This window comes from Oncorhynchus mykiss, chromosome 21 (assembly GCF_013265735.2).
Source record: "Oncorhynchus mykiss isolate Arlee chromosome 21, USDA_OmykA_1.1, whole genome shotgun sequence".
Lineage (NCBI taxonomy): Eukaryota > Metazoa > Chordata > Actinopteri > Salmoniformes > Salmonidae > Oncorhynchus > Oncorhynchus mykiss.
The window spans coordinates 12,119,469-12,145,603 of record NC_048585.1 but is presented as its reverse complement, the minus strand read 5'-3'; the positions used below and the strand labels follow the sequence as shown (position 1 = coordinate 12,145,603).

Below are 26,135 nucleotides of genomic sequence, written 5' to 3'. Positions count from 1 at the left end.
TACGATATTTCTCAATTTTCTATATGTTTGCCAATCTTCTGTGTTGCCAGACTTATTATTATATAGCCAATGTTTTTATGAGGCGAGAGAGGATGCCTATAGAAAATCTCTAGAGACTCATGAAAGCAACTGCAGAGACCTAAAGACGACTTCATCAAAAACTGCATGACCTTTGATCACATGATTTTTGTAAAGTTCATGAAGTCAACAAGTCGTACAATGTAACCATAATGCAACACACTTTGAAAGGCGGTGACCAACGATGGTCACTGACTTGATAAAAGTGATCCTCTCGAACCCGCCCATTGTCCTGCCTAAGTTGGCAGCAACTCCACAACCTATGACTGCACTGCTATCGCTTTACGTGAGGTACAGTTGACTTTAAAGGCTATGCTTAGATACTACTGTTTTGATTTGTACAGTAATTTAACATCAACTACTACTGTAATAGACCGAGAGACATAATGATGGCTAAATGGCTATATCCCAAATGGCACCCTATTCCCTATATAGTGCACTACTTTTGATCTAAAGTAGTCCACTATAAAGTGAATAGGGTGCCATCTGGGACACTCACATATAGTGGACATGCAGACACATCCACTGTAAGAGGCTTACCGTGTACATCCACTGAGTACACTGGTCTGTTTATGATTCCCATTCACAATTTCTGTTGAAACCATTCCTTCTGAATCACAAAATGAATTGTTCTGAATCTAAAGCATATTCTGATTAGGAGTGAACTGACATTTTTGAAAGGACTATTCAAAACTCTGACTGTACTGTATGGTGGTGGACATAGTAGTGTTGGAGTTGAAACACCAACATGAGGTATGACAGGGACAACTGGGTACTGTAGGGGAGATTATAGCTGCCAAAACTCTCACCTAAAAAGTTGTTTTTGTGTTTAATAGACTGAAATATTTCGTTTCAGGCTATATTATCAGTAGGTATGAAAACAGATTTCTCCCGGCCACACTAATCAAAGAGAACAACCAAACAATGAAGTGCCTGTCATTGTTAATACACAGTCTACCGTTGCCAAACCATCAGATCTTATCTATAGTAGTTTGAATATATTTGTCTATGAGTCTAACCCATTTACATGACTGTGACTGCACTACACTCTGTCCTTCTGCCTTCAGGAGATCAGCAGTAATAGCAGGTCTCCCTCTGGGGCAGGGTGTGGTGGAGGTGCCCCACCCTGAGCACTCCTTCCCTGGGGTTAAAATGACCCTGCTCTGCCTCTGTGGATCCAGGACTACAAGAGGAGTGTGTGGAGGTAAAGCTTCAAACCACACGACTGCTATGAATCCAATGACATGGTAGAATCTGAGCAGGTCCACTAGATTAGTAGCTGCTGAGGAAAACGTGGCAACACCCAACGGTTTAGTTGGAATCTGTGGTGTAAAACTCCTAGGAGCTGTAGCTCTTCTGACAGTATGAGAAAATGTAAATCCTTTGAGGGGTTGAAGGCCTATTGCAGTATTCATGGTGTATTGGTATTGAGCAGTGTTATACTGGATAGATAGGATACAATTCAGATATTACAATGAGATAGTTGTTGTTGTGACCTATTTGTTGAATGACAATTATTCATCTGTCCAATAGTAATAGTAATGGATTTGATTTGTATAACAAATCAAAGTGTATTTGTCACCTGTGTGCCGAATACAACAGGTGTAGTAGACCTTACAGTGAAATGCTTACTTACAGGCCCTAACCAACAGTGCGATTTTTAAGTAAAAAATAGGTATTAGGTGAACAATAGATAAGTAAAGAAATAAAACAACAGTAAAAAGACATTTGAAAATAACAGTAGCGAGGCTATATACAGTAGCAAGGCTATATACAGTAGCGAGGCTATTAACAGTAGAGAGGCTATATACAGTAGAGGCTATATACAGTAGAGGCTATATACAGTAGAGAGGCTATATACAGTAGCAAGGCTATATACAGTAGCAAGGCTATGTACAGGCACCAGTTAATCGGGCTGATTGAGGTAGTATGTACATGTAGATATGGTTAAAGTGACTATGTATATATGATGAACAGAGAGTAGCAGTAGCGTAAAAGAGGGGTTGGCAGGTGGTGGGTGGAGGGACACAATGCAGATAGTCAGGGTGGCCAATGTGCGGCGGCACCGGTTAGTCAGGCTAATTGAGGTAGTCTGTCCATATATGAAAAACAGAGAGTAGAGGCAGCGTAAAAGAGGGGTTGGGGAGGGGGGTTGGGGGGACAATGCAAATAGTCCAGGTAGCCATTTGATTACTTGTTCAGGAGTCTTATGGCTTGGGGGTAAAAACTGTTGAGAAGCCTTTTTGTCCTAGACTTGGCGCTCCGGTACCGCTTGCCATGCGGTAGTAGAGAGAACAGTCTATAACTGGGGTGGCTGCGGTCTTTGACAATTTTTTAGGGCCGTCCTCTGACACCGCCTGGTGTAGAGGTCCTGGATGGCAGGCAGCTTAACCCCAGTGATGTACTGGGCCGTACGCACTACCTTCTGTAGTGCCTTGCGGTTGTAGGCTGAGCAGTTGCCGTACAAGGCAGCCACATCTTTTTAGTTTCCTGAGGGGGAATAGGCTTTGTCGTGCTCTCTTCACAACTGTCTTGGTGTGTTTGGTGCTCTGTGAAAGTGTAACAATCAGTTCAATTGTACACATTCTCCTCCTCATCATAACCAAAAATGAATGATTGAAAAACACTGTATCATAGAGAGACCTAGTAATAATAATAATAATGATAACACAGTAGTAGTATTCAACATTGGAACTTATCAACTACGTGCGCGTTATTGCTCCATCGTCACATGATACAGTTGCTGCTGCGTGATGACATCACAGCTAGAGGCAGGTCAAGTTACTGTAGTTCGGTTTCTTCTTCCTTGTTCTTTCCCTTCAGTCATCTACCGGCCCGGCGACCCAAAGCAAAGCAGACAGACATAATGTCCCATCAAACGGGCATACAAGGTAAATACGCACATTTCTGCTTATTGTCTCCAGCTGTTGAAACCACAACGGAATATACGATGCAATCGTCGTCCATGACAGATTTGATTTAAAAGGATTAAAGTCATAGGGAAATTGATCATGTTGTATGTGTGTCGTTCTGCATCATCAGCGAGAATAAGCAGTGCTTTCTGCTCTGTGGAAGTTGCTTCGGGCTTCACGGTGCACTGGGCGAATGAGAAGAATCTATGACAAGTGTATTCAGCGATGCGTTGTACTAATATGGTCGCGCTGCTGCGATTCAACTGAGATTGTTACGCCGCATAAACACTAGCAGTTTTGTCATCAAGCCCCGTGCTGCTGCAGCAGGCTCTGGTCTGTAACGCGTGTCAAAGGTCTTTTACTAGGGAACAAGCCGCCCATTCATCAAATGCCTAAAGTTAATCTGGGTGACATTTATGGCCAAGATTACTGTTGCCCTTTTGACGTTTGTTCGTTTTGGGGATGAGATAACGTTTGATGCAACTGTGTCGATTTTTATGTAACAACTGACTGTCTAGTAAAATGTGGGTCACCTATTTTGGCCAGTAGGCTATCAGAGCTATCTTTATTTATCATGGCACGACAAAGTGTGATACAATTACGGTACATTGAAGTCATTGCTGTTTTTGGTTTTGCTCTTATGCGTCTTGAATACTTGACGTTCATTCTCTGTCTCTATACTATAGTCAATGACCCAAGATAGATCAGCTGCCTGTACTAATCTTTTCTTGAAACCTTTTTTTGATAAACACACCAATCCATAATTCATTTGACCAGTATATTCCACACTTGACTGTTAGGTAATAGGCTATTCCCCATGCTTGTGTTCCCTGAATGTCCCTGCTGTATGAATAGCCAATGTGTGTGTATAAAAAGGTGACTGCTTGCTTTGACTTCACAGCTGCGGAGGAAGTGAAAGACATCTTTGCTAAGGCGAGGAACGGAGCCTATCGCCTGCTGAAGGTCGTCATTGAGATGGGTGAGTATGTAGCCTGCCTAGCCTACAGCTGATCAACTCAATCACACCTATTGATCAGAGATGAGTCCTACCCATCGCTGTATGCCAACATGATCAATGGGTAAAAAGATAAGTTCAGTAGTTTGTTGATTGGTTACAACTGGTTATATTTACTGTGATGTTGAAGACATACTGTGATCTGAAAAGTAGATTGTATTGTACTGAATTGTATTGCACTGTCTTGTACTGTATTGCAGTGTGCTTTATTGTATTGTACTGTATTAGTTATTACACTTCATGTAATTTGTAAGATATCTGTTGGTTGGTTGCCTTTACTGCACTGCAATCTCAGATACTGTATATCTTACCTGAAAAGACAGAACAGAATTGATGTTGATATGTACCTGTTCCCATAGTTACATATTGTATATCACTGTAATAAATCCACCATGTCCCTCCTTGTTGTTATTCCAGAGACTCTGGTGCTGGGAGGCACCAAGCATGCGTCTAAGAAGTGGGACCAGGAGTATGATGCCTATGTGCTGCCTCTCCTACAGGAGGACATGCCCTCCTATCTCCTGTACAGGCTGGACTCTACTAACAACCAGGGATATGAGTGGATCTTCCTGGCCTGGTCACCTGACCGCTCACCTGTATGTTGATATGTTTATCGGTTTCTTTCTGACTTTGTTCATTCATCAATATATTGGTTGGGAGCAAATTCTCTTCTTGTTTTGTTGTTAGTCAAGACTACCTCTGGAATGCCATAGACATGACAGTTTCTACTTCACTTAAACTACTGTTTCACCTTCTTAACACAACTGTTAATGGCATTTAAAAGTCTCTCTGTTTATTCCATAGTCTAATAAGCCAGAATACTGTCTACAATAAGACTCTATTTAGAGAACTATGAACCCACAGTCTAGTCCTCACTACAGGTAAAGCACAACAGGGAGAATGTAACAGGCCACACACAGTGCTGCTTTCAAACACACATCTGGTCTGTGGTTGTCTAACTATAGAGGAGGAACCCTTACCACTGGGTGAGAGAACTGTTGACTTTAAACAGGTTTTTAGATGAAGGAAAATCCTCTTATGGTTCATATAAGTATGTCAAAAGCTGCCCCCCTTTGAAAAAAGTGTTTATTTATGCTTAGCTAATGCCAACATTTTGAAGAGACTGTTGAGCAAAAAGGCTAGCTTATTGTTGTGCTAAACTAGCATATTTGCAATTCTAATGTTAGCTTGCAGGAAGCATGAACCTGGCTTCCATCCCAAACCTCAATGTAACAGCCAAAATGGTTGATGTTTCTGAGATGTCTGTATGAAATAGCATTGTGTTCTTGTTTAGATTGCCACCTACAGTCATATTTAGCTGTTAGTGCAGTACTAAAAACATGAATTCCTCCCACTTCTATAGGTTAGACAGAAGATGTTGTATGCTGCTACAAGAGCTACACTGAAGAAGGAGTTTGGGGGTGGACACATTAAAGATGAAATATTTGGCACAGTGGAGGTATGTTGACGACTCTGAAGAAACTCCTCATTATTTTCTGGCTTATTGGCCCTAGTGGGCTTGCAGTTTTGGCAATAACGTTTCAAGGAAAGTCGCTGTTGGTTGCGCCATTTGTCGCTAGATGACATCATGACATGTTTATGCTGTCCCTCATTCCCTCATGACAAATTATCCAACGCAAAACATAATAGAATCCTTTAAGGACAACAAAAAGGAACCAATTTAAATAATTAAACACCACACAAAAAATAGAGTAGATAGCTTTTTGAGAAAATGCTATTTTTTACTTTCTTTTAATTATTAATATTATCTATGCCTTGGAGAGCTGTGGGGTCATTTAACAACAAGGAAGTGATTTAATACATTCACTTCACTCTTTGCAGCTTTGGGGGGAGGGAGTGAAGAGAGGATCCTATATAAGCACTGCTACTCTAAATGCGAACCCTGAGCTCCAGTCCACCTCTCTCACGGTCCTCTCTCTCCCCAGGATGATGTGTCTCTGAGTGGGTACAGGAAGTACCTGATAGCACAGGCTGCTCCACAACCACTGACTGCTGCTGAGGAGGAGCTGAGGCAGATCAAACTGAGCGAGGTAGAGAGACACACACACACACAGATGTACATACACTCTTAGGAAAAAAGGTGCTATCTAGAACCTAAAAGGGTTCTTCGCTGTCCCCATAGGAGACCACTTTGAAGAACCCTTTTTGGTTCCAAGTAGAACCCTTTTAGATTCCTTGTAGAGCCCTTTTCAAAGAGGGTTCTTCATGAAACCAAAAATGGTTCTATCTGGAACCAAAAAGGGTTCTCCTATGAGGACAGCCAAATAACCCTTTTGGAACCCTTTTTTCTAAGAGTTTACACACACACACACACAAAATAATTTCCACAACAAAGGACTTTGCAGCTAGCACGTTTGGATTTTTAAAAAATGTATTAGGCTTTAGTGGAGAGAGGCATCGAGCAATTCACAGCAGGCAATCAATAACAGATCAATGAAGTGGAAAGATGTTTACACGCTACACTAAAAAGCCTGACTTCTGCCCCAGATCCCCCTGGCTGCATGCATTCATAATAATACTATGAGGCATTTTTCTATTTATATCGGTGTGATGATGTCACACACACACACGTTTTGATCTTCTTTCCTCGTGGGGGGCCAACAATTAACCTGAAACCTGAACCGTAACCCTGAACCTAGCTCCTAAATCTAACCACCAACCTCTTAACCTAACCTTAATTGCAACCCTAAACCTAACCCCTAGGGTTAAAATAGCCTTTGTCCTCATGGGGATGTGGGAAATGTCCCGACGAGGGAGAATTTTCCTTGTTCTACTATCCTTGTGGGGTCTTTTGGGGATTTTCGGTCCCCACAAGAATAGAAGGACCAACCCCCAGTCCCCCCCCAGTCCCACCCACACACACTCCACTACTCCCTGAAACAAATCATCTCAGCAGGTTGATATGGGTTGTCCCTGTAGGCTGGAGGAGACTAGACCAGATAACTCCTCTCTGCCGGTCCATTTGGTTTATTTATTCATCTCTGTATACCCATCAGATTTCATACTAAAAGGTTTATCGTTCCCAACTAAACATTCACACTGTAAAGCATAGTAAAAATATCATGTGAATTTACTTCACCAAAAACACATAGCACCTTTTTTTCTGAGAGTGTATCTGGAACCTAAAAGGGTTCTTCTGCTGTCTCAATATTATACAAAATAAATTAGAATTGTATTAAATATGACAACTATTTGAAGAAACCTTTTTAATTCCAGGTAGAACCCTTTTGGTTCCAGGTAGAACTCTTTGGGGTTCTATGTAAAACCCTTTTCACATAGGGTTCTGCCTGGAACCAAAAAAGGTTATCCTGTGGGGACAGCCAAAGAACCCTTTTGGAACCCTTTTTTCTAAGAATGTAGCTTCCTATATCAGTGGAGTGTAGCTTCCTATATCAGTGGAGTGTAGCTTCCTGTGTCAGTGGAGTGTAGCTTCCTGTGTCAGTGGAGTGTAGCTTCCTGTGTCAGTGGAGTGTAGCTTCCTGTGTCAGTGGAGTGTAGCTTCCTGTGTCAGTGGAGTGTAGCTTCCGGTGTCGGTGGAGTGTAGCTTCCTGTGTCGGTGGAGTGTAGCTTCCTGTGTCGGTGGAGTGTAGCTTCCGGTGTCGGTGGAGTGTAGCTTCCGGTGTCGGTGGAGTGTAGCTTCCGGTGTCGGTGGAGTGTAGCTTCCGGTGTCGGTGGAGTGTAGCTTCCGGTGTCGGTGGAGTGTAGCTTCCTGTGTCGGTGGAGTGTAGCTTCCTGTGTCGGTGGAGTGTAGCTTCCTGTGTCGGTGGAGTGTAGCTTCCGGTGTCGGTGGAGTGTAGCTTCCGGTGTCGGTGGAGTGTAGCTTCCGGTGTCGGTGGAGTGTAGCTTCCTGTGTCGGTGGAGTGTAGCTTCCTGTGTCGGTGGAGTGTAGCTTCCGGTGTCGGTGGAGTGTAGCTTCCGGTGTCGGTGGAGTGTAGCTTCCGGTGTCGGTGGAGTGTAGCTTCCGGTGTCGGTGGAGTGTAGCTTCCGGTGTCGGTGGAGTGTAGCTACCTGTGTCGGTGGAGTGGTGTGGAGCTACCTGTGTCGGTGGAGTGGAGTGGAGCTACCTGTGTCGGTGGAGTGGAGTGGAGCTACCTGTGCCAATATACCTACAGTGCCATCGGAAAGTGTTCACACCCTGCCTTATTCTAAAATGTATAAAAAATGTTTTTTTAAAGTCTGTAATCTACACACAATAGTCCATAATGACAAATTGATAAAGTTTTTTTATTATTTTTTATTGTCAGATGTATTAAAAATAAGTACAGAAATACCTTATTTACATAAGTATTCAGACACTTTGCTTGAGACTTCAAATTGAGCTCGGCTGCATCCTGTTTCCATTAATCATCCTTGAGAAGTTTCTACAACTTGATTGGAGTCCACCTGTGGTAAATTCAATTGATTGGACATTATTTGAAAAGGCACACACCTGTCTATATAAGGGCCCACAGTTGACAGTACATGTCAGAGCAAAAACCAAGCCATGAGGTCGAAGGAATTGTCCGTAGAGCTCCGAGACAGGATTGTGTCTGTAGGAAACCTGGCACCATCCCTACGGTGAAGCATGGTTGTGGCAGCATCATCCTGTGGGGATGTTTTTCAGCGGCAGGGACTGGGAGATTAGTCAGGATCGAGGCAAAGATGAATGGAGCAAAGCATAGAGAGATCCTTGAAAAATCTGCTCTAAAGTCCTCAGGACCTCAGACTGGGGTGAAGGTTTACCATCCAACAGCACAACAACCCTACGCACACAGCCAAGACGATGCAGGAGTGGCAGGGAAAAGTATCTGAATGTCCTTGAGTGGCCAAGCCAGAGCCCGGACTTGAACCCGATTGAACATCTCTGGAGAGACCTGAAAATAGCTGTGCAGAAAGGCTCCCCATCCAACCTGACAGAGCTTGAAAGAATCTGCAGAGGAGAATGGGAGAAACTCCCCAAATACGTGTGTGCCAAGCTTGTAGCATCATACCCAAGAAGACTCTGCTGTAATCGCTGACAAAGGTGCTTCAACAAAGTACTAACACATTTATGCTTTGTCATTATGGGGTATTGTGTGTATAGTACATTGATGTTACAGAAATCTGTAACGTAACAACATGTGGAATCCAGGGTATCTGTGGACTATATTGCTTGATGTGTATACACCCTCATGACTCCATAAAAGGACAGGGTCATTCTTCATCTGCCCTATAGGCCTATTTCATAGAGCCACCCTCACAAATACAGTAGCCTCAACCAACTGGGAAGGTTTATATTGAGATCCCAGCTGTGTGGGCAAGATGATTATCCACTAATCTACATGCGAGTAAAGAGGCTTTCTGATATTTATTATTCATTTGCTGAGAGACCCGTTCCTTGTATTAAGTAGATGGATGAAAAAACAGCAGCCCAATCCTTTAGGTACAAGAGATTATCAGGTCAGTGGTAATCTCATTCAGTCAAGCCGAACATGGCATGTCAGGAGTGTGAATGTTATGAGGGCTGTACTAACACATGACAGGTCAGTGGTAATCTCATTCAGTCAAGCCGAACATGGCATGTCAGGAGTGTGAATGTTATGAGGGCTGTAGTAACACATGACAGGTCAGTGGTAATCTCATTCAGTCAAGCCGAACATGGCATGTCAGGAGTGTGAATGTTATGAGGGCTGTACTAACACATGACAGGTCAGTGGTAATCTCATTCAGTCAAGCCGAACATGGCATGTCAGGAGTGTGAATGTTATGAGGGCTGTACTAACACATGACAGGTCAGTGGTAATCTCATTCAGTCAAGCCGAACATGGCATGTCAGGAGTGTGAATGTTATGAGGGCTGTAGTAACACATGACAGGTCAGTGGTAATCTCATTCAGTCAAGCCGAACATGGCATGTCAGGAGTGTGAATGTTATGAGGGCTGTAGTAACACATGACAGGTCAGTGGTAATCTCATTCAGTCAAGCCGAACATGGCATGTCAGGAGTGTGAATGTTATGAGGGCTGTAGTAACACATGACAGGTCAGTGGTAATCTCATTCAGTCAAGCCGAACATGGCATGTCAGGAGTGTGAATGTTATGAGGGCTGTACTAACACATGACAGGTCAGTGGTAATCTCATTCAGTCAAGCCGAACATGGCATGTCAGGAGTGTGAATGTTATGAGGGCTGTAGTAACACATGACAGGTCAGTGGTAATCTCATTCAGTCAAGCCGAACATGGCATGTCAGGAGTGTGAATGTTATGAGGGCTGTACTAACACATGACAGGTCAGTGGTAATCTCATTCAGTCAAGCCGAACATGGCATGTCAGGAGTGTGAATGTTATGAGGGCTGTAGTAACACATGACAGGTCAGTGGTAATCTCATTCAGTCAAGCCGAACATGGCATGTCAGGAGTGTGAATGTTATGAGGGCTGTACTAACACATGACAGGTCAGTGGTAATCTCATTCAGTCAAGCCGAACGTGGCATGTCAGGAGTGTGAATGTTATGAGGGCTGTACTAACACATGACAGGTCAGTGGTAATCTCATTCAGTCAAGCCGAACATGGCATGTCAGGAGTGTGAATGTTATGAGGGCTGTACTAACACATGACAGGTCAGTGGTAATCTCATTCAGTCAAGCCGAACATGGCATGTCAGGAGTGTGAATGTTATGAGGGCTGTACTAACACATGACAGGTCAGTGGTAATCTCATTCAGTCAAGCCGAACATGGCATGTCAGGAGTGTGAATGTTATGAGGGCTGTAGTAACACATGACAGGTCAGTGGTAATCTCATTCAGTCAAGCCGAACATGGCATGTCAGGAGTGTGAATGTTATGAGGGCTGTACTAACACATGACAGGTCAGTGGTAATCTCATTCAGTCAAGCCGAACATGGCATGTCAGGAGTGTGAATGTTATGAGGGCTGTAGTAACACATGACAGGTCAGTGGTAATCTCATTCAGTCAAGCCGAACATGGCATGTCAGGAGTGTGAATGTTATGAGGGCTGTACTAACACATGACAGGTCAGTGGTAATCTCATTCAGTCAAGCCGAACGTGGCATGTCAGGAGTGTGAATGTTATGAGGGCTGTACTAACACATGACAGGTCAGTGGTAATCTCATTCAGTCAAGCCGAACATGGCATGTCAGGAGTGTGAATGTTATGAGGGCTGTACTAACACATGACAGGTCAGTGGTAATCTCATTCAGTCAAGCCGAACATGGCATGTCAGGAGTGTGAATGTTATGAGGGCTGTACTAACACATGACAGGTCAGTGGTAATCTCATTCAGTCAAGCCGAACATGGCATGTCAGGAGTGTGAATGTTATGAGGGCTGTACTAACACATGACAGGTCAGTGGCAATCTCATTCAGTCAAGCCGAACATGGCATGTCAGGAGTGTGAATGTTATGAGGGCTGTACTAACACATGACAGGTCAGTGGTAATCTCATTCAGTCAAGCCGAACATGGCATGTCAGGAGTGTGAATGTTATGAGGGCTGTACTAACACATGACAGGTCAGTGGTAATCTCATTCAGTCAAGCCGAACATGGCATGTCAGGAGTGTGAATGTTATGAGGGCTGTACTAACACATGACAGGTCAGTGGTAATCTCATTCAGTCAAGCCGAACATGGCATGTCAGGAGTGTGAATGTTATGAGGGCTGTACTAACACATGACAGGTCAGTGGTAATCTCATTCAGTCAAGCCGAACATGGCATGTCAGGAGTGTGAATGTTATGAGGGCTGTACTAACACATGACAGGTCAGTGGTAATCTCATTCAGTCAAGCCGAACATGGCATGTCAGGAGTGTGAATGTTATGAGGGCTGTACTAACACATGACAGGTCAGTGGCAATCTCATTCAGTCAAGCCGAACATGGCATGTCAGGAGTGTGAATGTTATGAGGGCTGTACTAACACATGACAGGTCAGTGGTAATCTCATTCAGTCAAGCCGAACATGGCATGTCAGGAGTGTGAATGTTATGAGGGCTGTACTAACACATGACAGGTCAGTGGTAATCTCATTCAGTCAAGCCGAACATGGCATGTCAGGAGTGTGAATGTTATGAGGGCTGTACTAACACATGACAGGTCAGTGGTAATCTCATTCAGTCAAGCCGAACATGGCATGTCAGGAGTGTGAATGTTATGAGGGCTGTACTAACACATGACAGGTCAGTGGTAATCTCATTCAGTCAAGCCGAACATGGCATGTCAGGAGTGTGAATGTTATGAGGGCTGTAGTAACACATGACAGGTCAGTGGCAATCTCATTCAGTCAAGCCGAACATGGCATGTCAGGAGTGTGAATGTTATGAGGGCTGTACTAACACATGACAGGTCAGTGGTAATCTCATTCAGTCAAGCCGAACATGGCATGTCAGGAGTGTGAATGTTATGAGGGCTGTAGTAACACATGACAGGTCAGTGGTAATCTCATTCAGTCAAGCCGAACATGGCATGTCAGGAGTGTGAATGTTATGAGGGCTGTACTAACACATGACAGGTCAGTGGTAATCTCATTCAGTCAAGCCGAACATGGCATGTCAGGAGTGTGAATGTTATGAGGGCTGTACTAACACATGACAGGTCAGTGCAGACCTTTTACATACTGATGTTATTCAATTATTATTATTTCTATGGGATATTATATTGGATAAAATGATCATTATGATATTATTATCATTATATTATTATTATTGGATATATTATTCAGAACAGTTTATTTATCTCATATCACATTGAGATCGTTTTGTTCCATGTAAGACTTTAAATGTTACCACAAGCTTTATCAATTCCTTTTCTTCCCCCAAGTTAAATATGTTTTTTTTGTGCCTTTTTACGAATGTATCTTTCTGTTTATCTTTTGCAAATTATTGGTGACACAAACACAACATTGGGGTAAGGATAGACTTCCTGTTGTAGTAGTGTGTCTAGACTAGCCCGGGCCCTTCTCAAACCACGGCCTGGTGACCAATGTTGGGGTTGTCTTAGTGTGTGTGACACCTAATGACTGTTTTTGTTGTTGTGTAATTTTAGTTCCAGACCATTAGTCTGGGCCTAGGCCCTTCTCAGAAAGAAAGCCTGGTGATTTAGTTAAAACAACACCAAGTGACCATGTGTGTCCGTCCGTCCAGGTACAGACCGACATCAGTGTGGACACTAAGCAACAGACTCTGACGGGCGTGGCCTTCCCTATGCAGCGAGACGCCATCCAAGCTCTGGAACAGTTCAGAGAGAAGAAGATCAACTACGTACAGCTGGTGAGTATAGTACATCATAGTATATAGTATAGTACATCATAGTCTATAGTATCATACATAAAGTATAGAATAATATATTACAGTACATCATAATGTACAATAATATAGTATAGTACATCATAATATAGTATATACTAATATAGTACATCATAGTATATAGTATAGTACATCATAGTGTATAGTATAGTACATCATAGTATAGAATAATATATTGCAGTACATCATAGTATATAGTATAGTACATCATAGTATTGAATAATATATTACAGTACATCCTGGTGTATAATAATATAGTATAGTACATCATAATATAGTATATACTAATATAATATAGTACATCATAGTATATAATAATATATTACAGTACATCATAGTGTACAATAATATAGTATAGTACATCATAATATAGTATTTACTAATATAGTATAGTACATCATAGTTTATAATAATATAGTATAATGCATCAAAGTATAGTACATCATAGAGTAGTATAGAATAATATAGGATATAATGTAGTATAGTACACCATTATAGAACAATAGATTATAGAATATTATAGTAGAGAATACTATATACTAGTATAGAATAATATAGTTTAGTACATCATAGTATATAATAATATAATGTAGAATAATATAGTATAGTCTAGAATAATATAGTATAGAATGATATAGAATAGTACGTCATAGTGTATCATAATATAGTATATATTAATATAGTATAGAATTGTATAGTATAGTATGGAATAATATAGTATTTAATAGTATAGAATAATATACTATAGTCTAGAATAATATAGTACAGGATTATATAGTATAGTACGTCATAGTATATCATAATATGGTATATAATAATATAGTATAGAATGTAGTATTAAATAATATAGTATATAATTATATATCATAGTATATAATCATATATTATAGTCTAGAATAATATAGTACAGAATAATATAGTATAGAATGATATGGTATTGTATAAAATAATATAGTACAGAATAGAATGATATAGAATTGTATAGTACATATAGTATAGTACATCATAGTATATAATAATACAGCATAGTCTAGAATAATATAGTATAGTCTAGAATAGTATAGTACGCCATAGTGTATTATAGTATAGAATTATATAGAATGTAGTATAGAATGATATAGAATAGTATAGTACATCATAGTATAGAATAATATAGAATGATATAGTATAGAATAATATAGTGTAGTATAGAATAATATAGTATGGAATGATATAGTATAATACATCATAGTATAAAATAATATAGGAAAGTATAGTATCGTAGAGAGACGCCATCCAGTATCTGGAACAGTTAAGAGAGAATAGAACCAACAAGTACAGCTGGTGCGTGTCAGTACTGTCTGGAGTCTCACCTCCTTTTATTAGAGCACAGAGACGGACAATCACCGTGTTGTTTCATTAGCAGTAGGTGTCTCTGACTAGCATGTTTCTGGATTCAACAATACCATATAATTGCCATAGAAGACTACACTGTGATGGCTATAACACGAACTAACTAACTGGCACCATGTTACATGAAACATGAAACTCAAAGCCTTATTGTATTGGATGGTTTAGCTTATTGAGCTTATTGAGGATTGTTTTTTGAAAAAATGCATCGTCATCTGTATCAACAGGAGATTGATTTTAGGAATGAGTGTATCAAGCTGTCCAGCACCACTCCTACAGAACTGAAGGATCTGCCCAAGAGGATCCCCAAGGATGCAGCCCGATACCACTTCTTCCTGTACAAGCATTCCCACGAGGGAGACTACCTCGAGTCTACAGGTAAAGACAACGCATTAAAACATTCTGAGAAGATATTACGGCATGTTTTTTTTTAATACGTTGATATTATACCACACAATCATTTTTTTAGCTTGATCTACTCTTATTCATAATTGTATTATGTTAATTCAATGTAATAACAATGTGATAAGGTGGTATTTTAAAGTGGTTTCCTGTGTGTGTTGCAGTGTTCATCTACTCCATGCCGGGGTATAAATGTAGCATCAGAGAGAGGATGCTCTACTCCAGCTGTAAGAACCCTCTCATCGATACTGTGGAGAGCAACCTGCACATCCAGATAGCCAAAAAGGTACAAGCTGGGTCTTGTTCATTATACAACCTGCACATCCAGATAGCCAAAAAGGTACAAGCTGGGTCTTGTTCATTATACAACCTGCACATCCAGATAGCCAAAAAGGTACAAGCTGGGTCTTGTTCATTATACAACCTGCACATCCAGATAGTCAGAAAGGTAAGAGCTGGGTCATGTTCATTATACAACCTGCACATCCAGATAGTCAGAAAGGTAAGAGCTGGGTCATGTTCATTATACAACCTGCACATCCAGATAGCCTAAAAGGTAAGAGCTGGGTCATGTTCATTATACAACCTGCACATCCAGATAGCCTAAAAGGTAAGAGCTGGGTCATGTTCATTACACAACCTGCACATCCAGATAGCCAAAAAGGTAAGAGCTGGGTCATGTTCATTATACAACCTGCACATCCAGATAGCCAAAAAGGTACAAGCTGGGTCATGTTCATTATACAACCTGCACATCCAGATAGTCAGAAAGGTAAGAGCTGAGTCTTGTTCATTATACAACCTGCACATCCAGATAGTCAGAAAGGTAAGAGCTGGGTCATGTTCATTATACAACCTGCACATCCAGATAGTCAGAAAGGTAAGAGCTGGGTCATGTTCATTATACAACCTGCACATCCAGATAGCCAAAAAGGTAAGAGCTGGGTCATGTTCATTATACAACCTGCACATCCAGATAGCCAAAAAGGTAATAGCTGGGTCTTGTTCATTATACAACCTGCACATCCAGATAGCCTAAAAGGTAAGAGCTGGGTCATGTTCATTATACAACCTGCACATCCAGATAGCCTAAAAGGTAAGAGCTGGGTCATGTTCATTATACAACCTGCACATCCAGATAGCCTAAAAGGTAAGAGCTGGGTCATGTTCATTATACAACCTGCACATCCAGATAGCCTAAAAGGTAAGAGCTGGGTCATGTTCATTATACAACCTGCACATCCAGATAGCCTAAAAGGTAAGAGCTGAGTCTTGTTCATTATACAACCTGCACATCCAGATAGTCAGAAAGGTAAGAGCTGGGTCATGTTCATTATACAACCTGCACATCCAGATAGTCAGAAAGGTAAGAGCTGAGTCTTGTTCATTATACAACCTGCACATTCAGATAGTCAGAAAGGTAAGAGCTGGGTCATGTTCATTATACAACCTGCACATTCAGATAGTCAGAAAGGTAAGAGCTGGGTCATGTTCATTATACAACCTGCACATCCAGATAGTCAGAAAGGTAAGAGCTGGGTCATGTTCATTATATCACACTGTAGCTAAATGTATTGCAACAGAACATTTAAACATGCACTTCACATTATATTAAGTGAGATAGTCCATCCATTTCAGTCTTGTTTTTCTTTCATTTGGAACCTGATCTCTCGTGGACAGACTGCGTAAACATAAGCATCTGACCAAAAATACATGGGGTTTTAGTTCTGCTTTAACCCATATTATTTGGTACCTAATTAATACAACTCAGGTTCACTGCAGTGAGTCACATGAGAGGGTGACTTTCAACAGTTTAAAACACTCCTGTGAAAATACTGTAACATTATGCCAACGTAGACTGGATTTTTGCTGCAATGTATTTTTTATAGAGGAAGTCTAGTTTGCCCCTCAGTGATGGGATTTATTGTATTCCTATTAGTACAAGTATCCCTACTAACTGATGCATTCTGATTCCCTCCCCTAGCTGGAGATTGATAACGGTGATGAGCTCACCGCAGAATTCATGTACGAAGAGGTCCACCCTAAGCAGCACGCACACAAGCAGGCCTTTCCCAAACCTAAAGGCCCCGCGGGGAAGAAAGGAGGGCGCCGGATCACTAGACCACCAGGGGATGGCGAAGAAGACTAATAAAACACCCCTCCATTTTAGTCCACAATGGAACATTCCACTTAGTATATAAGAACCCTTTATCTGGTTGACTCCCAAATGGCCCCCCTATTCACTTTATAGTGCACTACTGTTGACTAGGGCCTATAGGGCTCTGGTTAAAAGGAGTGCACTATATAGGGGACAGGGTTCCATGTAGAACATAGACCATTGACATGAATCCCTCCTAATGCCCTTTAACCTCATAGACAACCAGCCTGTAGACTATATGAACTATGCACACACAGACCACCACACTAATATAAGCCATGACACTCAAACCTGTGAACTAACTTACATTAGTAGCTTGTTATTTAGACAGACAGTCGGTGCTGTGTTTTCATGATGATGAGAGAGAGAGCGAACATTTCCCTTTAGAGCTATAGCTAATGTTTTTTTATTTCTCATATTATTTCACAATGTTTTTAAAATATATGGTTCCTAATCTTGGTTCTGGAGAGCTGGATGTGTTTTTAAGATATATGGTTCCCAATCCTGGTTCTGGAGGTCCTGGAGAGCTAGAGGTTCTGGAGAGCTAGAGGTTCTGGAGGTCCTGGAGAGCTAGAGGTTCTGGAGGTGTGTGAGATGAAAGACCTTGTGGTTTTTCTGGTGAGCATGTGATACTGATCTGAACACTTCACCTTGTTATTAGTGCTGATTCAATGCCGACAATGTTGTAGCAGTTCTATAATGCCTTGTGTAAAGTCAATCAATAGAGAATGTTGTTCCACAACCGCTAGCTCTTCAGGATCAGAGTTGAGGGCTGGGTCCTATTCATGTGACACTAAATGGAGAAAACAGAGAGGGACCACCTAGACTTGTCCAATAAGAATAGCTTGTTTTCGCTTTCCGTTGATAAATGTTTGAAAACGTTTAGCTATGGTGTGCCTAATGAATAGGACCATGCTGACGTAGAAGCTTGATTTGGGAGAGAAGAGAGGCCATGTGTGGGTCTGTGGATGTTAAGAAGCCTAATGCTTTTGTATACATTTTACTGTATGCATCTAATTTGTACTACCACTACCATGTCCATAACAACTGTATGATTACATGTCAGTTCAAAATCTAGTTAGGGATTTCTCTTTCCATGTTCTTTTACTGAAGAATGAAAAATCCTATAGAAAGTATTTTTCTAGGTCTGTGATGTACTGTATGTGTGTGTGGTGTTCTGCGACTGAGAGGTCACAGCCTGAATCAGTTGAATGTCAACCGTTATCTGTTTGTCGGTCTGTGTGAGAGAGAGAGTGCCTGGGTGCGTCCGGAATGGCACCCCATTCCCTATATAGTGCACTACTTTTGACCAGAGCCCATCAGAATAGGTACCCTATTCCCTATATAGTACACTACTTTTGACCAGGGCCCATCAGAATAGGCACCCTATTCCCTATATAGTACACTACTTTTGACCAGAGCCCATCGGAATAGGCACCCTATTCCCTATATAGTGCACTACTTTTGACCAGAGCCCATCAGAATAGGCACCCTATTCCCAATATAGTAGACTACTTTTGACCAGAGCCCATCAGAATAGGCACCCTATTCCCTATATATAGTGCACTACTTTTGACCCAGGTGCCATTTCAGATGCAGACCTGTTTGTCAATCAGGGTTGCTCGTTTGTGCATTTCACATCAGTGATATTAATCCCACATAATATGCAATGCTTTTCAACCACAATGCTGCAGGTCTTTCCCCACGTGACAATGTGTGTACGTATGTGATGTTTATTAGAACCACAATGAAGGGAAGGGACTGTGATTCCCAGGTCAAATGTCATGGAGAATCTGTCTACTGATTCCATGAACAGGCAAACCACTATGACATGTTCATGCTGTACTAGATTACTATGACATTATGTCATTCTGAAGGAGTCCTAGTACCTTGAAACTATCATGTTATGTAATGTCTCAAATGGGTTTTTTTTTCTATGAATGAAAATGTGTAAGGAAATTAAATAAATAAAAATATTTAAATTACATTCATTAATGTGTTTCTTGCCTGATATATTATTAGTAGCAGTATCAGAACTACTATGCAAGCCTAGTGACCACTGAGAGGTGTGAGCTTACTGAATAAAGCATTGCTCTCTGAATAGAGTTGGCAGTGAAGGGGGGAAATAGTAGGCCAAATCTGCATTTCCCATCACGTTGTAATCCCACTCATTGGCACCAGTGGTAAGGGTAAACCTTTGGCCTGGCACATAAAAGATTACAATGAATAAGTCATGTTGGCTGGCTGCAGATCAGCTGATGTCAGATGATACAAATTAAAGGCATACCTGCTACATGCCTAATCTGTAATAAACCTTTGTAGTAATGTAGATCTCAATTAATGAAAATGTCTTTCCAGTTATCTCAGAACATTATTTTACCATGACTCACAGCAGTTAGATACATAGTAGCCTTGTTCATACAGTTCAGCAAATCAGAAATGACCTTTTAAATGCAAATTGTTTGTCAAAACATACTAATGATTTACTTATGATGTATCTCTCTAGTCTATACTGTGAAATATAATTATTAACAGGTAATTAGTCATCAGAAGACCAGAACAGGAGTTTGAGACAAATAAAAGAGCACTTTCCCTTTAAGAACTATTGTCACATGACATGATGCAGAAGAATTAAAATTTCATGCTACAGTTGCACATGTGTTTGTGTATTAGACATTTATTGCTAGAAATATGTCGTTTTAGGACATTTATTGTTGCATTGATTTATAATTAGGTGATATAAGTGAAATGACAAATTGCTTAAAGACTACGATTTCTGCTGTTGGTTGAGCTTGGTAAACAGTAACGTATTTGAACAGTGTTAGCAAGCTAGCTACAATGTTATAGTGTGCTATGGTGTCACATTGATTCATTTAGCACATTAAACATTTGTAGCACTGACACGTCACATTACATAACTGGTAAGACCATGGCTTAATACATGGCTTCTGATGATCAATTCATAGATTTTTACATAACTTGGGGTATAATATTGGTTTTATCCCTTTCTTTGTGACAGGACAGTCTATCTACCATGACTATGAAGGACGAAGCACCGAGTGTCCCTGAGTGCTACATCTCAGAACATGAAGGGTTCTATGGAACCATCAAGAACTTCACCAGAGACTTTGTAGTCACAGAGATAGACATCCATGGCCAGATGGTCACTAAACCCAGTTTATCTGATGTTCCTCAATCATCCAACATTACTGAGGCATGCCCAGGTGCCAAGTCTGAAGGAAAGACAAATATTATTAGCCCAAAACATCAACACAACCTCAAAGAAGAGAATTCAGAACCTGGACCCGGTCAGAATGGTGACATCACATCCACCGCCAGCCAAGACTGTTTTGACCTGAGCATAATACTGGGTCAGGCTGTCTGTGAAGAGCTAGAGCAGTTCACTGCTTTATTGAGAGAGATGTCATCAAGTCCAAATGAGGTCGTTGAGAAGAAGCTGGCCAACCAAGAATCATCCAATGGCAGTGAGAAGAAGATGGCCAATCAAGAGTTATCCCTGGGTTCATTCCCAGACAAACACCAAAGGGCTAATGTCCACCGCGCTGTCCGACACAGCTTTCCCTTCCTGTTGACAGTAACCAACCAATCAGAGATCAGGGTTAAGGAGGACCCTGACTTTAAGCTCCTATCAGGTTTGGTCTCAGAGGAGGAGGCCGAAGACTTTATCAGGTTCATCGACACCAAGATGCCTAATTCTGTGTACACATTCAGGAGTGATGACAGTAAGGAGCACAGGACGGCAGTGCACCACTTCCTCAGTAGACGGTTTGGTAAACTGGTGGAGACCAAGAGCTTCAGTGACCAGCAGCAGAAGACTACGGCCATTACTGTCAGGTTGAGAGAAAGAGGGAAACCCAGGAAGAGGACGGCTGATGACAGTAAAGAGGAAGAGGTCTATACAGGTGAGAGGTCTATAGAGAACCTCGCAGACTATGTTTCTCTTCTATATCTCTCCTATTTCTCTCTGCTTACTCTGTCTCTCCTATTTCTCTCTGTTTACTCTGTCTCTCCTATTTCTCTCTGTTTACTCTGTCTCTCCTATTTCTCTCCGTTTACTCTGTCTCTCCTATTTCTCTCTGTTTACTCTGTCTCCTATTTCTCTCTCTCTGTTTAATTTCTCTCCTATTTCTCTCTCTCCGTTTACTCTCTCTCCTATTTCTCTCTGTTTACTCTGTCTCCTATTTCTCTCCGTTTACTCTCTCTCCTATTTCTCTCTGTTTACTCTGTCTCCTATTTCTCTCCGTTTACTCTCTCTCCTATTTCTCTCTCTCCGTTTAATTTCTCTCCTATTTCTCTCTCCTACTTGATGTTTTTCTCTTATGATTCTGTATGTACAGCAAGAAAAATGTTATTAGCCCAAGTAAGCATTTATATATCTGCTTTAAACTGTACGTCACAAAAAAAACATATCCTTGGATTTATCCTCCCCAAATCCTGAACATGGATCCCACAAAACTGACCTTAAATCAGTGTCTAAGACCAACCTCAAACCACTCATAACACTCTATTCCCCTGGCCATACTTGCATACTACTTAGAATGAAGCAATGTGTTGGGCATGTATTCTAGGAAGTTAATGTGGATACTATTGGCATGGATTTCCTTCCCCTGCAGCGTTCACTCTGAAGAAGGAGAACCTAGAGACTCTGGAGGCTATCAGCTACATGGCAGCTGTCCTGGGGGTGCTGCCCTCTGACTTCACCTACGCTGGCATTAAGGACAAGAGGGCCGTCACCTACCAGTCCATGGTGGTCAAGAAGATCTCACCACAACGGTAGATACAGTACAGTTGTTAGATAGAATGTATTGCTGTTTCCATTCAAAGTCCTTGGCTTAGCCTATGTGCTGTGGTCAACTCCCCTAGACTATAAACAGAGAGTTGACTAAAGCACTAACAGACTGGATCACCAGGCTATCCTTGGCTATGGTTTGATGATGATGATGAATATTTATAAAGTGCTACATTCTATTGGGGGCAAACTCAACTCATCCATCACCACCACATTCATGCATTTCTAACACGCTAGTCCAGTGAGTTCACTGTCCACTGATGCATATCCTGTCCTCATCATGGGGACCGGTCAGACTAGTGCTGATGGGAGGGATGTGTGTTGTCAGGCTGAGAGAGAAGGCCAGTGAGTTTGAGAAGAGGGGCGTGGTCCTCTCCTCCGTCCGCTCCGTCTCTGAGCCTCTTCATCTGGGTAGACTCCAGGGGAACCACTTTGACCTAGTGGTACGGGATCTGAGGTCACACCAGGGTCATGGCACACTGATGGAGCTGGACTCACGGGTGCAGGAGGCTGTGGAGAACGTAAAGGTGAGACACTCCTATTCTGTGGCCTCCATTCAACCCTGGTCCTGGAGAGATGCAGGGTTTTGTCCAGCCCAGCACTGAAGCACTCAATGTAACTAATCAACTTAATCACCAAGCGCTTGATTGGCTGAATAAAAACATCAGACCCTGTTGGCCCCCAGACACAAACTTGGAAACAAATGTAGATTTCTCTGTGCACTTTAATAGTCCTTTCCACTGCACTGTGTGTAAGTGAGGAGTGTTGTTCTCTGATCTGTAGTGAGACGTTATTAAATGTCAATTCTTTTAGGTCAAGGGGTTTGTGAACTACTATGGACCTCAGAGGTTTGGGACTGGACAGAGTGTTCAGTCTGACCGCATCGGACTGGCCCTGCTCAAAGAGGAAATGGTACAGTTACATCTTCTGTGTTCTTATATTACAATAAACTGAAAACAGTGGATGTCAATGTTTCTATTTGTTCTGTCTGACTTGTGGTGTGGGTTGTCGTTCATGTGTCTCAGGTGGCAGCTGTCCGTCTGTTTTTCACACCAGAAGAGGGTGATGACCCTCAGAGCGTTGCCAAGAGACACTTCCTCCAGACTGGTGAGAAATTGCTGCTTACACTAGTCACCATTTCCTGTTTACCATGATCTCTGTTTATATGGACCCAACCTTTTTCAGATTAAAAAATGTTCACCTTGATTTAACCAGGTCGGCCAGTTGAGAACAAGTTCTCATTTACAACTGCGACCTGACCAAGATAAAGCAAAGCAGTGCGACACAAACAACAACACAGAGTTACACATGGAATAAACAAACATACAGTCAATAACACAGTAGGATTTTTCTTTTCACATGTTTTTCATTTTCTACTCTTCTCCATTCTGACCCTGTTCCTCCACCCCTCTCCTCCCTCATCTCAGATAATGCCAAGGAGGCCCTGTTTCTGATGCCCATGTCCAAGGCCAGAGAGAGGATGATGCTGAGGGCCCTACATCGCTATGGGACGGGCCCAGAGGGCTGCACCCGTGCCTGGCTCAGCCTGCCCCATGGGATGAGGGTCTTCTACCCCCACGCATACTGCAGGTCTGGGATTCATATCACCTGTTTAATTGCTTTTAAATATCCTGAATCCTTTATGGTTCTATTTGTATTCCTACTTTCATTTGTATTTCCTTCTTCCTCTTCACTCACTTTGTTTGAAGTATACTATATCAATAAAGATTGTTTTGATTTGCAGCCGGGTCTGGAACGAGGCGGCTGCACACAGGCTGACCACGCTGGGCCACAGGGCCAGGCAGGGAGATCTGGTCTGGAAGCAGAGGAGAGAGGAGGGGATAGAGGCGGGAGAAACCAGCTTACCTCAGGTAGTTAGGTTCTAGGATGACTTAATAACGGAGTCAAATAAACAGTCAAAATCACTTGTGTGAATCATTTTTAATCGGTGCTAGAGAGTTGGCCACTAGGCTCTATCTTTGAGTGTGACACCCAGTGATACTCGCTCACTGAGATTGAACCAGTCATTAAGATGGTACTGAGATGGACCTTTGTACTCTCTACTCCCCCAGATTCATGTTGTTACTGCTGCAGAGGAGGAGGAGGAAGTCTACTCACTAGGACAGGTATGTATACACACACACACACACACCTGTCCACTCCCCTGTACTACAGTACCTTGTACCATTTTAACTATTAATCTACTCTGCAAACATGGGTGTGTTGTCTGAGTGCGTTGCCGAGCCCGGTGAAACCTACATCCACAAAACACTACACAAATCAAATGGGTTATGATTCTATTGAATCCATTGTTCACTTCTGCTGTGCTCTTCCATCAGGTGGTTCTTCCCATGCTTGGCAACACTGTGAAGTACCCAGAGAACCCTGTAGGGGGCTGGTACCAGGAGAGACTGGCGAGGGATGGACTACAGAGCTGTCGTTTCAGAGTCACTCCTCTCAAACTGAACCTCCCTGGCTGCTACCGCCCCTTACTGGCCATCCCACATAGCCTGACCTACAGGCTGGAGCAGGGCCAGAGAGCTGGGGAGAGGCAACAGGAGTGGAATGGAAAGTCACAGGCTAGTGGAGCGGTACCACAGCACCCTGACACAGACACACCTAGACCTGGAGGTCTGGAGAGGCAGAGAGGAGGGGAGAGCGTGCAGGGTAATGGAGAGGGGGAGTCAACGGTGAAGTACCCTGACACAGACACACCTAGTTTGACGTTGAACTTTGACCTGGACTCTTCCTGCTACGCCACTGTCTGCCTCAGAGAGGTCATGAAATGTGACCCTTAAACTGGAGTCTCAGATGTTGTATGTACTACTGTGTGTACAGTATTTTGATTAATATTGTACTTTGTACACAGTATGGCCTCTTGTGTACATGTAGGGTACTGCTACAGTATTGTGTTGTGTACACATTATGGCCTCTTGTGTACATGTAGGGTACTGCTACAGTATTGTGTTTTGTACACAGTATGGCCTCTTGTGTACATGTAGGGTACTGATACAGTATTGTGTTTTGTACACATTATAGCCTCTTGTGTACTTGTAGGATACTGCTACAGTATTATGTTTTGTACACAGTATGGCCTCTTGTGTACATGTAGGGTACTGCTACAGTATTGTGTTGTGTACACATTATAGCCTCTTGTGTACATGTAGGGTACTGCTACAGTATTGTGTTTTGTACACATTATGGCCTCTTGTGTACTTGTAGGATACTGCTACAGTATTGTGTTTTGTACACATTATGGCTTCTTGTGTACTTGTAGGATACTGCTACAGTATTGTGTTGTGTACACATTATGGCCTCTTGTGTACTTGTAGGATACTGCTACAGTATTGTGTTTTGTACACATTATGGCCTCTTGTGTACTTGTAGGGTACTGCTACAGTATTGTGTTTTGTACACATTATGGCCTCTTGTGTACTTGTAGGATACTGCTACAGTGTTGTGTACACAGTATGGCCTCTTGTGTACTTGTAGGATACTGCTACAGTGTTGTGTACACAGTATGGCCTCTTGTGTACTTGTAGGATACTTCTACAGTATTGTGTTGTGTACACAGTATGGCCTCTTGTGTACATGTAGGATACTGCTACAGTATTGTGTTGTGTACACAGTATGGCCTCTTGTGTACATGTAGGATACTGCTACAGTATTGTGTTGTGTACACAGTATGGCCTCTTGTGTACATGTAGGATACTGCTACAGTATTGTGTTGTGTACACAGTATGGCCTCTTGTGTACATGTAGGATACTGCTACAGTATTGTGTTTTGTACACAGTATGGCCTCTTGTGTACATGTAGGGTACTGCTACAGTATTGTGTTGTGTACACAGTATGGCCTCTTGTGTACATGTAGGATACTGCTACAGTATTGTGTTTTGTACACAGTATGGCCTCTTGTGTACATGTAGGATACTGCTACAGTATTGTGTTGTGTACACAGTATGGCCTCTTGTGTACATGTAGGATACTGCTACAGTATTGTGTTGTGTACACATTATGGCCTCTTGTGTACATGTAGGATACTGCTACAGTATTGTGTTGTGTACACA

The 26,135-nt window shown here is 42.0% G+C and overlaps 2 protein-coding genes across 4 annotated transcripts; both read left to right on the top strand.

The window, feature by feature from the left end:
• The first annotated feature begins 247 nt into the window (after positions 1-247).
• LOC110500960 (twinfilin-1) lies at positions 248-18,617 on the top strand. 3 transcript variants are annotated; one of them, XR_005038532.1, is made up of 11 exons: positions 248-369; positions 1,146-1,282; positions 3,892-3,969; positions 4,423-4,601; positions 5,369-5,464; positions 5,952-6,056; positions 13,147-13,272; positions 14,925-15,075; positions 15,264-15,385; positions 17,084-17,716; positions 17,808-18,617. XR_005038532.1 is itself a non-coding variant. In XM_036956921.1 (10 exons), exons 1-10 carry the CDS (start codon positions 263-265, stop codon positions 17,246-17,248), a joined length of 1,266 nt encoding a protein of 421 aa, XP_036812816.1. In that variant the 5' UTR covers positions 248-262; the 3' UTR covers positions 17,249-18,617. The 3 variants fall into 3 exon arrangements, 2 of the variants coding, with proteins under 2 accessions (XP_036812816.1, XP_036812817.1); XM_036956921.1 differs by having other exon boundaries at positions 17,084-18,617; XM_036956922.1 differs by lacking the exons at positions 248-369; positions 1,146-1,282 and adding an exon at positions 2,814-2,969 and having other exon boundaries at positions 17,084-18,617.
• Positions 18,618-19,876: 1,259 nt separating this feature from the next.
• On the top strand, positions 19,877-25,764 carry LOC110499744 (pseudouridylate synthase 7 homolog-like protein). The gene is made up of 10 exons (XM_036956920.1): positions 19,877-20,178; positions 20,277-21,180; positions 21,892-22,051; positions 22,396-22,594; positions 22,881-22,979; positions 23,093-23,174; positions 23,495-23,657; positions 23,812-23,938; positions 24,140-24,193; positions 24,407-25,764. The coding sequence occupies exons 2-10, from the start codon at positions 20,292-20,294 to the stop codon at positions 24,863-24,865; spliced, it is 2,232 nt and encodes a 743-aa protein (XP_036812815.1). The 5' UTR covers positions 19,877-20,178; positions 20,277-20,291; the 3' UTR covers positions 24,866-25,764.
• Positions 25,765-26,135: the final 371 nt, after the last annotated feature.

Coding starts and splice junctions, on each gene's coding strand:
- LOC110499744 (XM_036956920.1), top strand. CDS start 20,292: ATGACTATGAAGGACGAAGCACCGAGTGTCCCTGAGTGCTACATCTCA. Junction 22,595..22,880: donor AGGCTGTGGAGAACGTAAAG/GTGAGACACTCC, acceptor CAATTCTTTTAG/GTCAAGGGGTTTGTGAACTA. Junction 24,194..24,406: donor AAGTCTACTCACTAGGACAG/GTATGTATACAC, acceptor CTCTTCCATCAG/GTGGTTCTTCCCATGCTTGG.
- LOC110500960 (XM_036956921.1), top strand. CDS start 263: ATGGTCACTGACTTGATAAAAGTGATCCTCTCGAACCCGCCCATTGTC. Junction 6,057..13,146: donor GGCAGATCAAACTGAGCGAG/GTAGAGAGACAC, acceptor CCGTCCGTCCAG/GTACAGACCGACATCAGTGT. Junction 15,386..17,083: donor ACATCCAGATAGCCAAAAAG/GTACAAGCTGGG, acceptor TCCCTCCCCTAG/CTGGAGATTGATAACGGTGA.